The sequence below is a fragment of the Barbus barbus genome (genome assembly GCF_936440315.1).
Source record: "Barbus barbus genome assembly, chromosome: 5".
NCBI lineage: Eukaryota > Metazoa > Chordata > Actinopteri > Cypriniformes > Cyprinidae > Barbus > Barbus barbus.
In genome coordinates, this window is record NC_136733.1 from 22,004,223 (window position 1) to 22,027,295 (window position 23,073).

The window sequence follows — 23,073 nt, forward strand, 5'->3', positions numbered from 1 at the left end:
TAAATATTAATATTTACATTTTAGGTTGGCCCTTCCTGTATGTGCATCCTGTTGTCTCTCAACAACTTCCTTTAAAATGGCTTACGAAGAATATTTATGATTATTTTATATTACATAAATATAAATAGCATGACCTTAAGCAAATAATCTAAAAGCAAACAAGACATGAAAGAATTCTAGAAAATAAACCATCAGCTTGAATTTCTTTATTAACAACCCTTTTAAAGATTCAGCACTAGTGGTTCTCAAAATTTTAACTATATTTTGAGTTTTGATTAATATTTTTTATTAATTGAGTATGTAATTAAACTATTATTATATTAAATGCATACTTTACCATTCAGAAGTTTGGTGTTGGTGAAAGAATACAATTAAATATTATAGTATTATATTAAATATATATTTTACCATTCAATTGTTTGAGGTTGGTGAGAGAACAAAGTTATAAAGAATAAAATATTTTTAAAATAATATATAAATATTGTTGGAAGAAGTTTTTTTTAATGCTCACCAGGCAGCATTTATTTGATATAATATAAGCGGTAATATTTTGAAATATTGTTACAATTTTAAATAAGTGTTGTCTTTTTATATATTTTTTAAAATGTAATATTTTCCTGGGATGGCAAAGCAAAATGTTCAGTCTTCAGTGTCAAAAAACAATTGTGCTACTTAATATTTTCTAATATCTTCTGACCTCAAACTTTTCAGTGATACTGTATATAACTATACATAATTGTTTTGAGATAGTTTCTCCCAAATTCTGAAGTGGGCTCTACATAAATGATTTTCAAACTTTAAAAATTATTCTTTATTAATCCTGTCTAAATACAACTTGTATGTAACCCACATGAGGGCCTTTATTGTGGTTGGTATTTGAACTGTATGCAAACTTTTATTTACAGACCCTGAGAAAGAAGGGTCTCAATGGCTGTGACAGCCCAGACCCCGACGCAGACGACTCGGTGGGCCACAGCCCAGAGTCAGAGGACAAGTACCGTAAAATCAACGACGACATTGATCTGCACATGATCAGCAGACAGAGGATATGTGTAAGTACCTGCATCTCAAGCCCTCTCACACTTCCTTCTCTTTCTCTCTTTTCTGGCTCACTGTTCGCCCCGCACGGGCCTTAAGGCGTTGAGCAAGAAGGAGAACAAAGGCGGCAAGAGCCTGGAGCTCGAGTCTGCTCTCGCTCTCACTCCGTGCACGGAGGAGAAATACAAACAGATTAACGAAGAATTTGATCTAATGATCAAGACTCAGAAGATACCTGTAAGTACAGTGAAGAGAGGCGAAAAACTAACAGCTCTATGAAAAAGCTAGCTAAGCTAACAAACATATTTGAAGAAACAAAGCAATTCATTCTAATCTGGATTTAACCGTACGTACCATATATAGAAGTCATATAAAATATATATCACGCAGATGTAGTATATCTAGCATTTGTAATGACGCTGGCACTGCCTTTGGATGTATGGGAAATAATTGCACATCTGAGATACGACTAAAACGAGAAGAAGCACAATGGAAATTGCTGTAAGAAATGAATGAATGAATGAATATCTTTATTGTTATTGTACAAGTACAACGAAATTGAGTGCAATCCGTTCGGTGCATAGTGTAACGGAGGAAAAAATAAATAAATAAATGAATCAATAATCTAATAAATAGTACAGAATCTGTGACACAAGTCACAAGACACAAGAAATACAGTCATATTAACCTCCAGAGTATTTTTTGTGCGTTGAAAGGCCTTTCACTGATTGGTGTTCAGAAATAGATACTCTCAAAATCATGTACGTGTTAAAAACGTTTTGTTGTTGTTGTTGTTGTTTATGTTTGACATTATTGAAAAAGTATCATTCTGTTTTTTCAGAATCTAGACATGCATTTTTTTTTAAATAATATATTCAACTTTTACTCCAGCAAAAATACAATAAATGGTTGGTGTTTTCAGATTAGAATTTGGTTTAAAATCAGTTCTTATAAGAATAGAAACAGTCATGAAGCATCAAACTAATATTTTTCAAGCTATTAAAAGGGCCTTGGGTCTCTGAGACTCCAAAGAGAACATGAGGGTAAAGACGGAAAAATGAACACCTAACGAAAGTGAAGCTGTGCCCACCAAGACCTTCACTGCGGAGAGAAAATATTTGGCTGCCTCAAGCCATGATTGCTGTGGCCTTGTGAGTTAATGAAGAATGAAAGAGTGAGAAAGAGCGAGAGGCTCCTCTTCGGTTCTTGTCAGTTGATGCTTTCCCAGATGAGCACTTACAGACCCTCAGGACACATGGCTACAATTAGGGGCTATTTTGTCCTTAAAAACATAATATGAAAGAGGAAGAAGTCTCTTCAAGGTTAAGCCTATGTCTTTTGGAGTGATGCGAACAAGAGGATTTACAGAGATTTAGAGAGTTCAGATTCATCTTGGCTTGTTCATTTATGGTAGATAACAGAGAAAATGGACAGAAATACTTCTCAGGAGCTCTAAGGATTGATGCCATTGCATGCAACATATTTGTCAAACTTTCTCATTTCTATCTAGTTTTTTTTTCACTTCTCCTTTGTTCAGTGTGTTTAACGCTTTGTTTTTTTCCATTATTATTGTAGTTTATATTACTAATTATCTTAATGGTGTATGTATTGCTTCTGTCTCCAACCAGGCTGTGCCCTCTTCCACCTACGAGATGCCCATCCCCGTGAATAACCAGATATACCCCGGCAATCATAACCTGCTTCCACTGGCCCACCACAGCCTGCAGAGAAACAGCATGTCACCCGGGGTCACACACAGACCACCTAGTGCAGGTAAAAACACATTAGACACAGTCTGTCTAGAAAAAAAAAAAAAAAACATTTAATTAAAATATAATAACTTCCCTAGTGAAAAATAAATATACTTAAATGTATTTGAAATACATTTATTTCATGCTAAGAAAACTACAAATACATTTTTATATGTACTAAATAAAATGTCCTGCAAATGTCTAAACTGGTATACTTAAAATCAGCTGAATTGGAACAACTAATTTTGTAATTAATGCACTTTAATTGTGCAGAAGTTGTGCTGAAGTACAATTAAATATATACTTACTATATTTTATTGTGCTAAAGTGGAACTATTGCAAGTATACTTCAGGTGCTCTTTAAATATTTTGCATTTAAAGTCTGATATTATTCAAAGATCATACAATCCGCATCAACAGTGACATTAAAATTTTAGACTTAATATTAAATGTGTATTGTGCACAAGTAATATGCCAAGTAAAGTTTAATTTTATTTTTATGTCAGTAAGTCTAAATTATTTAGTGTACCTAAATAATTAACTATTACTAATATTTCATTTAATAATCATCATTCCATATTTTTCTTCATTTGTCCTTTCATCTGTAATTCCCCATGACTGATGTTCATACAGCACGCTCCCATTGGCTGTTTGTTATTGTTGTGTTGTCTTGCTTCATTAGACAGAGTCTCTCACCCACAGCTCTGTCATCAAAGCTGCTTTCTCCTGATGCAATCAGCTCTGTATTCCAGGAGCGCTTAGCTAAATATGAGTTTTGGCCCAGCCTGCACGCCTCTGACCACACTCGCTCCCCTGCATGCTTAAAAATAAAAATGTGTAATTTTTCTTGGACACCGCAGCTGAGCTCCGCCGGCCACATCGCTTCCCCCTCAGAAAAGTGTGCTGAGGTGGAAAAGGACAGTGTTTTGTTCTTCTCAGACAAACACACACACACACGCACGTCTCTGTCACCTTATATTTGTCTTTCGGTCTCCATCGCTCTTAAATGCGCTGGGAGGGAGGAAGATCTCTGTGGCTTGAGGGAGCTGAATAAATGACCTGACAGTTTTAAGAAGGAAGATTTTGTGGTAGGATGTGGATGTCAGTTGCAATGAAGTGACTGAAATCTCTCTCTCTCTTTCTGTCTTTCTCTTCCCGTGCTAGGTGGTCTGATGGGCACTGATCTCTCCACTAGCGCGGGCACCAGTGCTGGTAAGGACGGCATCCCCACATACTACAGTATGTTCCCTCTCCATCACAACTTTTACTCAGCCAATAACTGCACAAATTCTCTTCCAGCTTTAACCAGCCTCGCAAATTTTCAACAGAACGTTCTGTTTGTATAATCTGGGCATGTATTCATAGTCATTTCTTTGCAGACTTCAGTCATTAAGTGACCTGGGCTGAACTGGATTGGTTCAAACCCAATAGCCACAGTAACAGAATTTTTTTTTTCCACTCCAATTCTTGCTAAATAATTACTGTACATTACAGTTTTTGTTCTAATGTGTGTATTAATTAGCATATACAATATCTTTAAAAGTTTGGGGGTGGTAAGATTTTTTTATGCTTTTGATGCTGCATTTATTTGATAAAAAGTACAGTAAAAAGAGAATCATTGTGAAATGTAAAAAAAAAAATGTTTTATAATTTTCTAAAATACCTGTGTTCTATGTAAATTCATATATATATATATATATATATATATATATATATATATATATTCTAATTTTTTTTTCAATTATAATCATTTTTAAATGTAATATATTTAATAATTTATTCCTATGTCCATAAAGCTGAATTTCCAGCATCCATTACTCCAGTCGTCAATGTCACATGATCCTTCAGAAATCACTCAGATATGCTGATGTTATACTTTTTTTTCTGTTTTAAACAAGTGTAAAATATATTCATTTTTAAATTTAATAATGTATTCCTATGACCACAAAGCTGAATTTCCAGCAGCCATTACTCCAGTCTTTAGTGTCACATGATCCTTTAGAAATCACTCTAATATGCTGATTTCATATTATTATTCAGTTGTACTGATTAATATTTTTGCGGAAACCATAATACTTTTTTGATAAATAGAAAGTTCAGAAGAATAGCATTTATCTGAAATATAAATATTTTGTAACATTATAAATATATTTACTGTCATTTTTGATCAATTTAATGCATCCTCTCTCAATTAAAACTTCTTACGAAAAAAATCTTAATGACCTTAAAACTTTTAGTATTTGCTTTCAACAGTTTTATTGCTGAATTTGTCAGGTTTGATAAAATCACCTGCGCACAGTCTTCTTGTGTACTTTTTAATATAGTTTGTCCATATAAGCTTTGTAAATATCAGAGTTTATTATTAGTAAAGAGGTAAACAAACATATTGGCATTAGCCAGATGCTGCACTCTTTGACCCGTGTCTTCTGTTTGTTTGCTTAAGCTCTTGTCTGAACATGAAAGCACACAACTCTCCTCTCACCGTGTACTTCTGCTGCATGTCTTTTGTAGGATAACAACTATCATATGTTTGGAGTGAAACGTACTTGGAATATTTTACCATAGTAGCCCAATGCTTTTGAAAAGTTTATATATGAGTTCCTGTATACAAGAACAATTCACTTGAAAGGGATAGTTGCACAGTTGCAGTGGTGCATTGACTTGTGGTTGCCTCCAAGTCAATGTGGACGTCTGTGTATGCGTGTCTGCGCATCTGTGTGTGTGTGTGTGTGTGTGTGTGTAGCTCTGCTGGTCTTAACCACTAACCAGTAGTCTATACAGAAGCATGGATTGGATATTTAAAGTAGGACAGTAGATGTTTTTAACTTGGCTTTTGGGTTGCTGGGACACAGCTGGGCAACCTTGTCTGGCCCTGGGTCTATTGTATGAGGGTAAGGGTGAGGTCTGTCAACTGACCCCCTCTCCTCACTGTCTCGAATGCACAAAAGTACCACTTGTTAGTGTGGCCCTGCTGTCCACATTCAAAGTCTACAGCCATCAAATATAGCCATTGTGCCTACAGGCTAACACAGGGCACAGTGTGGAGTTGATGTAGGCCACAGCTTTGGAAACGAGAGTCGAAGAGAGTCAAACGACACAAACGGCCCCAGTTTTAATAGAGAATATGACAGGAATATTCATAAGTCTTTTTTTCTTTTCTCCCTTAGTTACCCTTTTGATTCTTAATGCTATTCACAAGAGAATACATTCTCTTACATTCACATACAGAGAATACATTCACATACATAAATACAATTATTCAGCAAGAATGCATTACATATTACATAGTAAAGTTAGGAAAAAAAATATTTAAAATAAATTTTTTTTTCATAATTTCCACAAAAAAAAAAAACTGTTTTGCAATATTGATAATAATGAGAAATTTTACTTAAGCACCGAATCAGCATATTAGTATGATTTCTGAAAGATCATGTGACACTGAAGACATCACAGAAATAAGTTACATTTTAAAATATCGATAAACAGTTTTTAAAACAATTTTAAACAAACAATTTTAGAAAGTAATAGTATTTCACAATATTACTGTTTTCACTTTTTTATCAAATACATTCAGCCTTGGTGGACATAAAAGGCATAAACATTAAAGAAAAAAAAAAGAAAAAAGAATAGTAGTGTGTCTGTATATATTTCATATATTTGAATGAGTATTTTCCCCCCCAAGTTATGTATGTACTGATGTTTTGCCAGCATTTTCCAGCAAAAGTGTGTCATGGTTTGATGTTTGTCACAGACAGTTATTTGTTCGGCCGGCACCCTGGCATTCTCAGACAACCGCAAATCCTCTGCTAGATGTATTTATGTATCTGTGACACATAGGGTTGTGCTGTGAGATACGGAGAGGTCAGCCAACACATGAGAAAGTGAAGCGGCCAGTCTTTTTTTACCTCTTAGGTGGAGTCTCATAGCAGAGTTTTTCTTTGTGTGTTTTATTGTTAATTTACTGTTTCCGGGCATCTGCTCCTACCACACCTCTGAAATTCTTTCAGTTGCTAGAACCAGGGCTGGCCTGAAACCTCAACACCAAATCAACAAACACGGACAACAGGATTAAATGAGGCCGTTACACCACAACAAGAAATCAGAGACGTTCCAACTCGCAGGGAAAGCGAGCGTGTACAAGACGGTCAGCTTGCTTTGACACTGAGTGGAAACTTAGGCCAAGCCCATTTACAGTTAAGCCTCCTCTGCGGAGCCCCAGAAATAGAATCGGCTCCTTTATCATGTGTGCACATCAGGCAATTTGTGCGTGAGGAGGGGACCTCTCGTTTCTGGGCAGCTGTAATTTTAGTACTTCCCCATTGTGAGGGCGATAGCTGGGCCACGAGCGCACAGGGAAGAGACTTGTGTGGCTTTTGCGAGGGAAACGGCGTGCGTCAGAAGATGGACACTGTTGTGGCCTAGCACATTGGTTTTGGCTCCCAGATGCCTTCTAGAACAAACAACTGTAAAAGTCAGTGAATAGCATGAGAGAAATGAGTTTTGTGCTACTTACTGGCCACCTGAATCCCGACTGTGCTACTTCTGATCCATAAATCAAGTCGCTGAGGCTCATTCATCAGCGGTGTCTAGCACACGTCCTTAGTTGAACTTGTTGTCTCCGTCTGTCTGCTTTAACTCTTGCTTGGTGTTGCTGATCACTAATGACGGTGGTCTGCTTGTGTAATATACCTCGGCCTGTGTGATCTGAGCACTCCATGTGTTTCATGATTGGCTCAGGGTGTACTGTACTGTACAAGGCTATTTAATTCATCTGCGCAAAATCACAGGTTTCTATGGTTACTAGAGCAGAACTGAGGCCAGTTTTTATGAATTCATCGCTCAGTCCTTTTGTGCAGTAATAATTACAGTTTTTCCGCTGGGATTGTGCATTTGTCAAATGGCTTAAAGCTAAAAAGCTCAAAATGCACAGATATACACTGAACCTTATATATGGCCGATTTGGTAAAAGACTTGAAATGAAGATTTTTACTGAAATACAAGACATAAGTACACATATCAAAATAAAGGTTTAGACACTTATAATGGAAGTGAAAGGGAACCATTTTCGAGGATTTAAAAGCAGGTTGTTAAGCATGTAATTTTATTAAGGCACTTACTTTAATTCATCTGTTAAAACTTGTGTATTGACCAAGTTTTAGTAAGCCATTTTTTTCTCACTAACAATATGCACGCTGACAAGATTATATTGTCTTGTGGCTATACTATAGAAAAAAAAGTGATTTTAATGTTTACTAATTGGCCCCAGTTATTTCCATTGTAAGTTTGCCACTGTAATGACCCTAGTAAAAAAGTTATATATTTAAAATACATGTATTTCATACTAAGTATAGTTCAAATCTGTTAACATATTTTGTGACATACCGCTCTAGACTTACTGATATAAAAATTATAATTAAGCTTTCATTTGGAGTGCTAGTTGTGCGCAATGCAAATTTCTTAATATTAAACCTAAAATGTGTTTTAATGTCACTGTTAATGAGGATTGCATGATCTTTGAATAATATCAGTCTTTAAATACAAGATATTAAAAGTGTACCTGAAATATACTTGCAATAGTTCCACTTTAGCACAATCAAATATACTTCAGTATATCTTTAGTTGGACTTCAGCACTACTTCCGCACAACTGAAGTGCATTAAGTACAAAATTAGCTGTTCCAATTTAGCAGACTTTAAGTATACCAGTTTAGTACACTAAAAGTACAACTGCAGGGTATTTATTAAGTACATAAATAGATATGTATGTATGTATAATGCATTTGTAATATACTTAGCATGAAATAAATATATTTCAAATATATTTTAGCATATTTACCCCTACTTTCACTGGGGGAAGATTATTATAATTACTATTTTTTAGTATTTTATTATTATTATTATTATTATTATTATTGAGAGAAAAAAAGCTGTGGATTGAGCTCAAAGTGTGGAAATGTATTTTTATCAAATGCATGGGATCAAATGCTGTGTTTTTCCTCATCTCCACTGTGAACAATGAAGTGTAGCTGTTTAAGTGTTTAGAGAAGAGCTCCAGCCAGCTGTTTTTCGAGCCCCGTACTTCACTATGCATGAGAAGACAGGAAATGTATCAGTGCACATGGCACATAACATCCACCCGCTAGCACTTGTACAAACACAATCTCTCACAATCACAGTTACTCTTCCTGGTTCCCGACTCATGTCCTCCTTATTTTCCTTGAATCGTGCAAATTGCGCTTTCAAGACTTCTCATTTGAAAAACAACACAAACCATCGCCTTCAAATTAAAGAAAAATCACCATGGCGAAATTGCAGAGGACGACATCTGCATCTAGTTTTCCTCTCGAGTGTATGATTGGGAAATTCATTTATGTCTACCGTATAATTCCTAACCCTCTTTTAAGTGGCAAAAGCCATGCAGCACTCCACATTTTCCCCTTCGACAGCAAAAATTAAAAATAAATAAATAAATAAGGGATTTGGATTGAAACAAAGACTCTGTACTCTGTATTTTTTTCCCAGTATAATGTACCCCTCTGGTTCTTTGGAGATGATGAAGTCGGGTTAGCAAATGTGGATGAGGAATAAAGATTGCTTGTCTGATCAACTTCTGGTAGTCATAAGAGAAAGCCACATGTGCACACATGTATTTATCATTGATTGCCAAATGATGGCCTTCACTGTCAATGCTTAAGGGCCATGGATTTTATGTCATTTATAGAGACTGCTGCCTTGGGAAATGAGATGTGATAGTGGCAACCTTCCCATTGTGCTCCAGATGGGACTTGGAGTGATCTTTACAGTTGAAATAAAGGGTCCTGAAATGACTGGATTATCAGTCAAAATCCATTTTCTCCCTCATATTGTACATAAAAAAAAATTCAAATGTAACTTATAAACTAAATGTAATGGATTTGCAAGGTTTTTTTTTTATTACTATTATTCATTCCAAAGAAGGAAATTCATTTGGCCAACATGAAGTGTTTGAACAAAAACATAATTGTTCTTGTCAAAAATGTACATTTAAAAAAAATATATATATAATTTTTTTAATGAGCTTCCTAATGAAGTTTTTACTGTTTTGCCCTCATTTGACACTAGCTCTTAAAGCACCGACCAATGCCACCTGTCTCTATTCATCAAACACCTGCCTCCTTACCGCAAAACCACGAGAGGAACAAATGAGCCTCATCTCTCTTCTCTCTTTCTCTTCATAAACCCACACTCCACATTTTCATCTCTCAACTTTTTTAAGAGACATGATGCTGCAACAGTTTGCTCAGAAACAGAAACATTCTCAAGCAATCTAACATGAATTCGCCTTAGCTTAAGATCGAAAACCTCATCCTCTTTGCATTTAGCTGCACATAGACAAGTTGGAAATATTATGGAAATATTATGGAAATATTATGGAAATATTAGCACATTTACTGACAAATGATGAATTATACCATTAATCTTACCAGTGAACATTTAGTTTTATGTTTTGTTTTGTTTTTATTTGTTTTGTTTTGTTTAAATGTGTTTAGGGATCAAATGCAGGGTTATTTCCTCATCCCCACTGGAAAGAATGAATTGAGGCTGTTCAAAGCATATTAAAACAGTATTTTATTTAATTTTATTTGAACATGCCTTTTACGTTTCTGAGTATAAGATTAATAAGATTCATATATTTTTAATCTATATGAAGTATTGCATTATTACAGGTTTGACGTCTAATGAGTGATAATGTAATAATTTGGATAAATAAAATAATGTAATGGTATCTCATATTAATTTCAAAGTGAAAATGTGGCTGTTTTTAAAAAAGAAATTGTCCTACCTTTCAAGAATTTCAGGAAAATTAGTAGCGTATCCTTGATAATCAGTTGAACTGGGAACTTGGATATTTTTATGCAGAGGCTGACAAAAAACATATTTTGAATCATAATGGCATTCATGAGTGAAAATCATCCGAGCGTGACGGGGTGATTTGGGGTAGCTGAATTAGTCTGGTTTGGTTTGATGGAGGGTGAATGAGAGGGTGTGTTTACCAAGTGCTTGGTACAAATGAATGAGTGGTGGTGGAGGTGAAAGTTGTGTGAAATGGTGTGGAAACATCGAATTGAAAGAGCACATTCTTGGTGAAAGATGGTTGCAATACTCCAGAACGGATAAAACGGTGTTTAATGGCTGCATGTGGTGAAGGCTCACTGGAACCGTGTGGAGAGCTGCAGACAGGCTTGAATAGAGACTTCACAGTAGATGACGGTGGAAATGGTGCATTCTGGTGCAGGCGAGAGAGTCAAATGAAGCTTACTTAAATTGTGTGGCATGGTGAAAGTTTGATGTACTTAATTTGGTTCTCTTGTGGCTAAACACCTTTTCCCTCCCTTTCTGTCTCACATTAGGAAATGGCTATGGAAACCACCGTAACTCTCCAGGACTTCTGGTGTCCTCCGGAGGCATGAACAAGAGCATGCAGGCCAAGTCCCCTCCACCGGTGAACCTGGGGATGAACAGCCGTAAACCTGACCTACGAGTTCTCATCCCACCCGGGACCAAGAACAACATGCCCTCTATTGTAAGTTTATCACAGTGTGTTGCATTAAATTTTACTAAGAGCCATGATTATACAACCCATACACCTCAGTTCCTTCATAATCGTCCGTGGTTCTCCTCTCCTTTTTTCTCATTTCCTCTCCAGTAGTTTCATAAACTAAAAAAATAGGCTAGAGTCCTTCATAACCGGTCTCCTCAGCTTTGGTGTTGTTTAGCAAAGTGCTCACCTGTAGGTTCACGTAGTGTCATAGGCGGCCATCAGCTTCACTAATTCTGGATTTATCACCTTCCCTTTACCGCCATCAGTCGGAGGATGTTGACCTTCTATTGGTAAGTGACACTGTCACTCAAACCCGTGACATAGGCTAATAGACCCGAAGGACATTTGTCATCCTCATGCGCATAAAAAATTAATGGCGTGCCCTCAGATGTTGTTTAGCTTATTGTTCTTATGCCAATAGTGCACATACTGACCTGTAAAATTTGTATTAGTGAATAAGGAACATTTACACAGCCAAGCTCCAGAGTGACATCTAGTGGTCATAAGAGCCTCGTTTTCAGGTCTTATTGACCTCTCCATCTCCACCTCTGCTTTTCTTAATCTCTGTCACATCATTCAGTCATCATGCCAGCACGACAAAAGAGGAAATAACACCCCCAACCCCTCTGTTGCCTTGGAGACCTTTTGTTTCTATAGCGACCAATGCCCTATGAGGGATTGTAAATCATAGGTTGAGAGGCTTCAGTGGTGATTTTTTTTTCGTTCATTATTTTTTTTTTTTTTGGGGGGGGGGTGCTTTGATGAAGATACAGATATGTTCAAGTCTGTTGACGTGACAAGTCATGTGTTCCTCTGCTCTCTTCCTCTTCTTATAGAATCAGAGAATAAACAACTCTCAGTCCGCGCAGTCACTGGCAACCCCCGTGGTTTCTGTAGCGACGCCTACTCTACCAGGACAGGGAATGGGCGGCTACCCATCAGCCATTTCCACCTCATATGGTACTGGTAGGTAGAACTTGACCTGCCATTAAACTATATTCACAGACACTAACAATGAGCACACTTTGTACTATATACACATTTCACTTCTTAAGTGGAATATTTCAAATGTTTTCGGATAGAGGAATACATTTTATTTTTTATAGTTATATCACTTTAATGTTTATTAATAAAAAAATGTTTTTTAAATAACGTTTATTATACAAATAATATAATAATTACTGCTAAAATTACAATCTACAAACACTGTTCAGTGATCTATTACTAATGATCTATTAGTAATCACAGTTTTTTCAAATTTGTTTATTTATTAATTTACTTTTAATGTATATATTACTTTATTAAACCCAGACTAAATTAATGCAGAATCTCTATGCAGGATTGATTCATTGTCTATTATAGATGTAAAAGAAAAATGAAACCTAAACCATGAAATTTGAGACAGTGAATCTTACTTCACTTAATGATTTTTTATCTTTCTCTCTTTGTAGAAGTTTTTTTTTTTTTTATGTGTATTTCTAAGTATACCAATATTGCAGTATTAAATATATTACAAAATATAACAATATTAAACTTTTATTAAATCTATTAAAATAACATGATATATATATATATATATATATATATATATATATATATATATATATATATATATATATATATATATATATATATATATTATTGGAATTATAATTTCTTAATTTTTCTTAATTTATTTTATTTATTATTATGGTTTTTATTTATTTGTATTTAAAAAAAATTATATATATATATATATATATATATATATATATATATATATATATATAAATTATTTATATAATTTATATATTTATATAATATATATATAATATTTATATAATTATATATTATATAAATATATAATATTTATATAATTTATATAATTAATTATTTATTTATATATATATATATATATATATATATATATATATATACACTTTTTTTTATTATTATTACTGCTTTTAACCTACACTGAGTGCAGAATCTCATTGATTTGTCTATTCTGCATGTAATAGCTCTCTCTCAGCAGCAGGCGGAGACATTGTTATCCAAATAAGCAGCTAGTTAAGGAAGCAAATGTTAATCCAGGTCATGTGTTTTCTTTTAGAATATTCTCTGAGCAGTGCGGATCTGTCCTCGATATCTGGCTTTAACAGTGCCAACACCCTACATCTGGGTTCGATGAGTGGATGGCAGCAGCATCAGATCCAGAACATGCAGCACTCTGCTCTCAGTCAGCTGGGGTAAGTCCAAACACAAACACACGTGCACTTAATTATGTATACACACATCAAATAGCCTATTTTACTTCTTACGCACTTAATATGTGCAACTTTCTCTCACCCTTACTGTTCTTTTTCACTGTATAGAAAACTTTTCACAATTTTACAATAGTTAGAAGTATTGTTAAAGAAATGTCAGTGATTTGATTGTATCTTTGGCACCAGCACCAGCACTTGTTCCGATCCGTAACCCCTTCATTTCCTTTCCTTCCTACAGAAATTGCTCTAGCACTCACTTATGTCAGGGTTCAAATCTCTCACTGCCCTCTACTCAAAGCCTGCACATCAAGTCCGAACCTGTTTCTCCTCCTAGAGATCGATCGTGCAGCACCACGCCCGCTGGCTACGGCCCGCTACCGTCCCACCAGCAGCACCAGGGCCCACCCCCACAGGGGCGACAGGACTCTGGCCGCTCCCCGGCCGACAGCCTCAGCAGCTGCGGCAGCTCGCATGAAGGTAGCGACCGCGATGACCACCGTCCCGACTTCCATTCGCCATTAGGATTGGGCCGGCCTGGCCTGGACGAGCAAGACAGCCCATCCATCAAGCGGGTCCGCCTCTCGGAGGGGTGGGCCACATGATAAGCAATGCCCCCCTTTGGACAGCCCCATCCTCGATCTTGACCTCCCCATGCAAAGCGGCTCACGCGCTAATCATTGCTCTCCCTTATTCTCTGATTTGCTCTAGAGAGGGGAGGAAGTGCTCTCGAAATTCCCTGTATTTTTTATTATTATTATTATTATTATTTTATCAGAGTGTGTCTGATATACATATTGTTGTGATTGACGGGTTTTCAGGGAGGGAAGCGGGAAGGAGGACTGATACACCAGGGTTGGGGAGGGTTTAGTGGGTGGGGTTACTATGCATAACTTGTGCAGTGTGTGGAATACAATGTAAAGAATTACCATATATGCATATATATTTACACGTTGTGTAGGTGTACATGTATGCAGAGTAACAAACCCAACAAAAAGTGTCAGGTACTCTTGGATCTTCTTTCTTTTTTTTTTGTAAAGTACATGCCTCAGTGATGTTCAGCCACAAGAGGAGCACAGCAGAGAGCGTATCGCGGAGGTGACAGCTTAGCATTTGAGTTGTTGTACCAGTACAATATGTACAGATTCCTTTTTTAGTGCCACTCTCTTCAGAGGGCCCCTTCGCTAAATATATGTTATGGGTGACAATGTCATGTTGCAGGTTCAACGTATTGTACATAAAGAAAAGGCTGGGACACGGGGGAAGGGTCAAGGTTGCTGATTTCACACAAACATAACTGTTATGCAAGAATTTCGAAGGATTGTACAGATATATGTGCAGGTTCTTTGGTTAAGTTATGGGGGAGTGGGTATTTCAGAAAAAAAAAACTCTCCTGCTGAAGGAAAGAAAATAGCAGGACGGAGATGAAGGACTTTAAATTAAGAGCCATGTTACTTCAGTCTGATGACATTTTAATCTAGGATTTGCAGTTGTTGTTCAGTATTAAAAGAAGAAAAATAAAAAAATTGTATGATACACTTGCTTATATTTTCATATCAAAAAGGAATACAATGCAAAGCATTTTTGTGGCTTTTTGTAGTTTATAAGAGCCAGAATGTGTTTTGATAGCTTTGCTTATATGAGAAATGATAGTAAAAGGATGAAAAACCTTGGGCTTTTCAAACCGTAAGCCATGAAATCGAAGACAGTGAACCCTTACTTTGCTCAATGTTTTTTTTTTTCTCTCTCTCTCTTTCTCTCTCTTTGTAGAAGTTTTGTTTTTAAACGTGCATTTCTAAGTATATTGAATAATAATATTAAGAATCTTTTTTTAAAAAAAAATCTGTGAAATTAACATGCTTGTGTATAGCTTTCTAATATATGAATATATATGATAAAAATTATGGTCATAACTTTTTCCCCATTGCGGGGATGTGCAGTTGCACACGTTTAATCGTCTTTATTTTCCTCTTCTTTTTTTTTCCTCCTCCGGACCGAGTCTTTCAGGGGCAAATGCATTCAGAATGATGCTTTCAAATTTAAGTCGCACTCATAAATATGCCCCCTTTTTTAATAAGCACAAGGTATCCACTTTGGTCTGGAAAATTCACAACCTTTTCCAGTGTCACATTAATCGACATTGCACTGAAGATTTTATCATATAAGACAGCACAGTCATAGATACCTCATGACTGCTTGTGTAAGCTCGTATCATCATTTAGTGGATTGTGACTAGTTTTGTTCAATTGATTTACATATCTATCATTGTGCATTCTGTGATTTTGACAGGACATACAGTATGTTAGTCTGTTTTTTTTTCTACCAAAGACAAAATGTGATGTTATGTTTGCTGATCCATTATCCTTTCTGGAGTTGAGACCATTGTGTTTCTTCACAAGCTGTTCATGCTAGTGGCAGGTACCTCTGACTCACCCTCCCAGTGCCTCAGATTACCTTTCAATGAGTTGGTCTTGTTGAGAATTGGGAACATCCTCCTCTATCTAACAAGTGTACAGTATTGTGAAAAATGCCATTGTTTGTTATATAGAGTTCAACTGTCCATATATGACTCTCCGGTTATTTTTCTTTCTTTTTTTTAATAGATTTTTTTGGTTGACCTTTTTGTTTCTCTCTCTCTTTCTCTCTCGAGTGTTGTTTCCATTAAGTATATAAATAACAAAATAAAAATGAAAAAAAAAAAAAAAAAAATGCTGAAAAATTCTGTAGTAACAAATGTAGCTTGTATAAACCTACAATGGATAAGGTTGAAAGAAAGTGTCTTTTTTGTTTTCTAACCAGGAGAAATAGGCTTTCAGCGGCACAAGCTGGACTTTGTTGCCACTTGAAGACAAGATGTCATTAAATTAAACCACATCTCTGTATCTCAAGGGACTTGATTCAGCTGTATGTAGTAAAAATTAATGTATGGAATAAAAATTGTTTCTCCTGCTGGAACTAAAAAAAAGGTATTTGTATTTTGCAGAGAATTCAGTAAAGTTACTGGCTTTCTTAGTTACACAGACGTCCTGGTGTGATTTTTATTGTGTTCTGTCCCTCAACTCAACTGCAAGATGTGTGTGTGTGCACATGTATTTAGTAAGTATATCTAAACCAAACATTTTTCCTCTCAAAATGATTAATCACAGAAGCATCAGTTCATTATTATTATTATTATTATTATTATAGTCAGCATGTGTGGGCCTGTCTTCAAATATGCACAATGCTTTACCATTCATAGCTATGGACCATAGAAGCTGTGATAGTCAACAAACACTGAATAAAATATTAAACTATATTCATCGTACATTCACACACTGCAGCCTCTCAGAACAGTTTTGTAAAATTGTATCCTGTTTCTTAAAAGATACCATTGAAATAAGATATCACATGGATTCAGTTTGTCAGATAACAACCCTTGAGCAGAAAGAGTTTCTTCTTCTTTCCCTTGAAAATATTAGCTCTCGAACGTTAATCAAATCTGTTCTTACATCCCACCAAAGAGCTAACACATTTAATAGTATAACTGGTATTAACATATGTAATGTGTACTGTTTATTAATTGCCTGTATAAACAATGTAAAAGGTTTTCAGGGAAATGTAAGACCTGAGATTTACATTGTTGTAGAAACTGTAAAGGCTGTTGAAAAGACAATGAATCCTTCTGGCCACAAGATGTCACCATTGTTCAATGGTTAAAAGATTTTGTGTCCGGCAATGTGGCCCTAATCGATTTCATTCGTCCGCTTCTATGGTGAAACTGCATGAGATTACTCTGCCAGATGCGTTAAAACATACTGCACAAATTCTACATATGCTACATATTCATACTCTTTGATTAGACATTCATTTTGTATTAGTATTATGTGTCGAATTTTATTTGTTTTTGTACTGAATGCATTTTAAGCCATAGCTGCATGATCCCATTATTTGCTATTGGCCTGTATAAAAAATTTAACATTTTAATGCTCAAAATAGGCCACTTTCATCACATAGATTCTGGTCTCCTGTGAAGAGAATTTTGTATTTGTGTTTTTTCCCCAGATCTGAGAACATCGTGAAGTTGTCACATAGGCTATATGTAAATGATGCTCCTGCGTATTCTCTAACTTTGATATGTGTAATTTAAATATATATCGTAGCTCTATATAATATTAAAATGCAAGTATTTTTGAACGCCTGTGATGATCAAGAAGACAGTCACAACACAGAGATTATTTCAACGTTTAATCAACAGATTATTTTCCACTCCTTCAGATGTTGCACCGAAGATATTATCTCTCCTTTGAGTTACACTTTCACAAATCTTTCAAAAATGCATTATATATGAACACAACAAACGAAAGAAAGGGAAGATGCACTTTGACATTGAAATTTGCAGTCTAAACTTACTGCAACTGAAATCTCGCATTTACACTATAATAACGATTAATAAATGCGAGTCAAATGAACAGATATTTTGTAAAAAGTTTGTAAAACGTCAGAAATACCTTTAAATATATATCGAACAATGAAACTTTTCACGATAAAAAAAAATAATAAATCGAAAATCAAAACCTTTTATGGGCATAGCTATCCAATTATTGCAGTAAACTCACTCTGACGGTAGCTTTCTGCTAAAAAATGAGCGAAAACAGTTTATTTAGAGTGAAACAAAAATGTTATAAGTTAAGATGCTTTTAGTTAGGCTATTTGGTTTTATATATATTTTTTTATTATTTAATTTTATTATTCATTTAATTAATTTGGTTTTAATTGATCCATTAGATAGGCTACATGTAATCATCATCGATTAATATTACACTAGTTGCGGTTATTTTGGGGAGAATATCGAAAATTACCAAACGAATATTTTTAGACTAAAAATATTATTTCTCTCTCGTTCTTTTTCTTTCTTTCTTTTTCTTGCTTTCTTTGTTAAGTACATAAAATCAATTTTAAAAAAAAAGTTTCCGTCGAAGACATTTGTTCGTCAATATGCTTTATAGAAAAGGAGAGCATGCAAGTGTATTTTTGACAATCATCAAGTGAACATGATAACTGTAACGTTTTTTATTAACATGACATTTAAGATGAATTTTTAAATGAAACCATGCGCGTTAATACTACAGTATATTTTTGTATGTTTGAAAGCGGTTATCATAATGTAAAAAACAAAACATCCGTGCAATAAACAATACGGCATAACTGCAAGATCTAGAGCGCGCATTTATAATATATCGCGCGTAACCCGTCTTGGCCAGAAGTGGCTGCCTGCTACACAGTTTTTTGGTTTTTAAAGTACTTTTAAAAAGAAAATCAACCTTTGAAATGTCTCTTTGGTTACTAACACGTTTCCTGGCTTTATTAAGGGCTCTGGCTTAAGAAAGCGGCAAGTATAGACTAAAATACTTTTCCTCGTGTTTTTACAGTCAACTGCACAGTACTGGATACAATTTACAACAACAGCGACAATAGTTATCATCACTGATAATTGAGGGTGACAAAAAATATTACGGACTAACAAAGAAATCTACCATAAAGCCAATATTTGGATACATTTTTTCAAAACGGTTGCTGCTATATTATTGTGCGAGTAGCCTTCTGGATTTTATTTCCCCCAAATAGAAATTTGTGTAGTCTAACGTATCTAGAAAAATAGAAAGGGACTCAAGGCTCCTATATAACTTCAAGCTTGGTATATATATATCAATATTTGATTACAATTGGAAATCGTTGTATTTATATCAGTTTGCTTTTGAAAGATGACGGCAGTCGCAGATTTATATCAATGGAAGCTTTGAGAGAGAAAAACTAATACATAATCAAATAGAATAAAAATGATAGATTGCTTTATGAATTTATGAATGGTATGTTGACGTGGAATTATCGCTCTTGTCTCCTGATAAATTGTTACATTAGTTTCAGCAGGAGTGCGCCATAGAGCATTACACCACTAGATGTCGCCACGTGTTACAGAAATGCATCACGGTGATTCAAATTTCATTTCTCACTTCGAATGAATTTCTAGAGAACGAATGGCTGAGGCAATATTTAGAAATGGCTTGCAATATCATTTAGAATAGAGTTTATTATTTTATTTGCTGCCCTACACGTTTAGAGGAATTGACCACGAGGTCATGTGTCCTACACGGAAAATAAAGATGTAGCCTAGCAGTTGAAAAGGGGAAGGGAAAACTAGTTTATTAACGCTATCAAATATGTGTAAATACCCACCGTTTCATCTCAATTCTCTGTTAATCGTATGTGTGCAAGCTAAACAATAGAAAGAAAACATGAATGTCTGTGTATTGAATTACCTGGAAATCAGACTCTCTCCTCTCTCTTCTCTCTCTCTCACTCCCTCTCCACCCCCCTCTCTCTCTCTATCTATCAAAGGTTTAACTCACTTAAACAACAAGTCTCTCCATATATTTTATATCTTATTTTATATATATCTATAGCGTTGATATTTAATGATTGTGAAAACAACCACGAGAGAAGAGAAATCGAAATAACCCGTGCGGCTCGTTTAGACATTTCAGATGTTCTTCTTCTCGTTATTTACACGCGTAATTAAAGAGGCTGGATTACATATCTATTTTTTGATGCAATAAGTGACCATTAAGACAATTTGTTGCCTGTATTTTTCCTTTTACAGTATTTGTTTATCTACATCGATAATAAGAATCATTATCTTTTCAATCTAATAACAGTATTTACAGGGACACGTTGGGAAAAAATAAAATCCTGTTCAAGATAGCCTATACGCGAAAACAAAAATCAGTTTTTTTTACGTTTAATCTAAGGTATTGTACGGTTATAGACTATATAACATGTGTGAAAGAGTCAGAGAATACAAAAATCCTACAATTGCCAATTCCTCTCATTGAAACGTCTTTTTTCATGTGCCTCGAAAACATTCTCAAAGTTAAGACACTTAGGCTTTAAGGGTGTCATCAGGAATTGCCTGAAATCTCTTTTCATTCTCCGCGAAGACGAAATATGAATATGCACTCTACGTTAACTTTATAGCCTACTAACTACAGATTAGGTTTCTTGGTCCAGAAGACCAATAAATGGCAAAATAAATAAATAAATAAACCTTATAATTGAATACCAAATAACATAAGAATATCGTGGAAATGAATTAAAATTTGAAGATAGCTCCAGTTAGGCAATACAGAAACAGTTTTATATGGTTTATATTATAATTCAGGACGTTATTGGGGAGTCATTGTCTCCCATTATATTTATAGGAGCTGTGGGAAAGTTTGAAATCCTTTTCTCTATAGGTTTTAAATATGCATAAGTATGGTAATCGCGGTCCTGCTGTGTTGCAAACAGGCGCAGCAGATCACACATGTGCTACACAACTTCGGACCGTACGAAATCGCCAAGATGAGGACGTGCAGAGTCCAAGTAAGTCCTGTTTTTTCTCATTGACGTCTTCATATAAAGAGATATAGCAGGGCTGTCTGAAGTTTGTTTAAGGTGGAAAACATGCGAGCATAGGACAGCACGTGTGTTGACCCATTGGGAGTAAATCTTTACGTGTGCCCGTCTGACCACTTCTATTGGGTGCCAGATCAGTTGAGCAAAGGTTCACAAGATGAAGATCAGACGCTTTACGAGTAGGAACTATGAAGAAGAGATGCCTAAGATTGCGCAAAAAGTTCTGGAAAAGAGTCTTGACTCGAAAGTGATAGCAGTTATATTAATATGAAGTGGATATTAGGCCTAATGATGACTTTAGCGGTAAGTTTTGAGGTCGATGATGTTTGTGACAATGGCAAGTTCAAAGCAATAGATTTCGTTTGTTAATTAATTTTCTAAGCATTTGCCTCATGCTTTCAGCTTTTCTTTTCTTTTTAGACTATAGCAGACTATTTGTCCATGTGAGTTAAGGAAGCTAAAGAGAACTAAAAATGTGATGCTCATTTTTGAATTACTATGTAATAAATATTCATTACTTTGTTTTGTTCTCTAGTAATAATGTGTTAATACTGTTAAATGCCTAAATTTAGTTTTGCTCATTTTTGTTCGTATAGACGACTTCAAAATGCATGCAAATATTTGCTTTGTTTAGTATCTAACTATAGTTGTAGTATCTTTTAACCGACTATTTCTGAATGAGAGATGCTCTAGCTTAATTATATGCTAATGTAACACAATGCTCTTTGTGCCTTTTTGTTTGAGCCGCTCAAATGTCTTTGTTCGCTTATGATGCTTTTGAATATTTAGCCTACTGGTATTTTATAATATTTCTATTGACGGATCCTAAAGTAGGAATAAGAAAAGAAAAAAAAACGTAAAGTATTGTTGAACCTTCTTTAAATGGATGAAAGAATAATGGAGACAATGCTGCCTATGCAATAAAAATCCGCATCGCGAAGAGCCAAATCACTGCCAAAGGCGCATGAAATAAACTGGAATCAAGTCAACGAACGCAGCCACCGTGAATGCAAAGGAAATTCAAATATACCTTTTAAATATGCATCGATATTAAAAATAATACACACGCAAGGACCAACTGCGGTGAAGATGTAAGAATGGCGGAGCAGGCGTCTCATTATGCATGATGGGCGACTTCCCTGGCAATGAGTCTCCGCTTCTTTGCTGCATATGGTCCAGTTTCACGGTCAAGAAAGGTTCTTCCTTTCAATAAAAAACAGCAACTTACATATTCTTCCGAAAAAGAAACGAACCACCTCGAAGCCGATGAGGGGAAATTACTCCGACCGCTGAAAGAAAGGCTATGTTGGGGGATTTGCATATTTGATGCGCTAATTTCCCTGATGTATTTAAATATGGCTGCACGTAGCCGATAGGCTTGCTACGTCATTGGACGTGACCTCGTTGTAAAATCTAAACGTGAATTCGTTTTAGTCAAACACAAGTGCTGGCAATAATTGAGAACAGTGAAGGAATAAGAATTAGGCAACATTATTTGGAGACGTTCAGAATCCTAAATTAGGAAATGTGATGAAAATCTGAACTTGATCATTAAATAAATAAAAACCTTGCTATAAAGGCAATAACAATAATAGGCCTAAGTATAAAAATGAATGATTATGTTATAGAAATATGCGTGGTGTGAATTAAGTTTTTTTTTTTTTTTTTTTTGGGGGGGGCTGACCCCCTCAATGCTTGAAGCCGTATCATTGAATATCAAAACAAAAGGTATGACCTCAGGGTCTCACAAGTGCATAGTCCTTGTTACATATACGTATGTGTTTCAAACTTATTAGAAGTAAATCAGTGCACGTATTCAAATATAACGCTGGCGCACAGCAATCTCAAATGAAAGCCAAATGAAGTAACTATAGCAACGGTATTCAGCATTTTTGGTTCGGATCATCATCGGATAGGACTTTGACAAAACATAATATTATCATTTATTAGGCCTACTTCATTACAAATTACAAAGCCTATCAAAAGTAAGATGCAAAATTAAAATGTATTTTAGATAGTTGCACTAATTGTAA

The 23,073-nt window shown here is 35.3% G+C and overlaps 1 protein-coding gene across 7 annotated transcripts in view; it reads left to right on the forward strand.

Moving 5' to 3' along the window:
• Nucleotides 1-16,280, forward strand: part of LOC306870228 (myocyte-specific enhancer factor 2C-like) — a 61,142-nt gene extending 44,862 nt beyond the window's left edge. Inside the window, exons 4-11 of one of the 7 annotated variants that reach the window (XM_079417369.1) lie at nt 906-1,052; nt 2,667-2,811; nt 3,954-4,028; nt 11,179-11,351; nt 11,636-11,659; nt 12,206-12,335; nt 13,459-13,594; nt 13,851-16,280. In XM_079417369.1, the coding sequence (XP_079273495.1) occupies nt 906-1,052; nt 2,667-2,811; nt 3,954-4,028; nt 11,179-11,351; nt 11,636-11,659; nt 12,206-12,335; nt 13,459-13,594; nt 13,851-14,214 (1,194 nt within the window). In that variant the 3' untranslated portion in view covers nt 14,215-16,280. The remainder of the gene's footprint in view (nt 1-905; nt 1,053-2,666; nt 2,812-3,953; nt 4,029-11,178; nt 11,352-11,635; nt 11,660-12,205; nt 12,336-13,458; nt 13,595-13,850) is intronic. The other 6 variants (XM_079417370.1, XM_079417372.1, XM_079417374.1 and 3 more) reach the window with 6 other exon arrangements.
• Nucleotides 16,281-23,073: the final 6,793 nt, after the last annotated feature.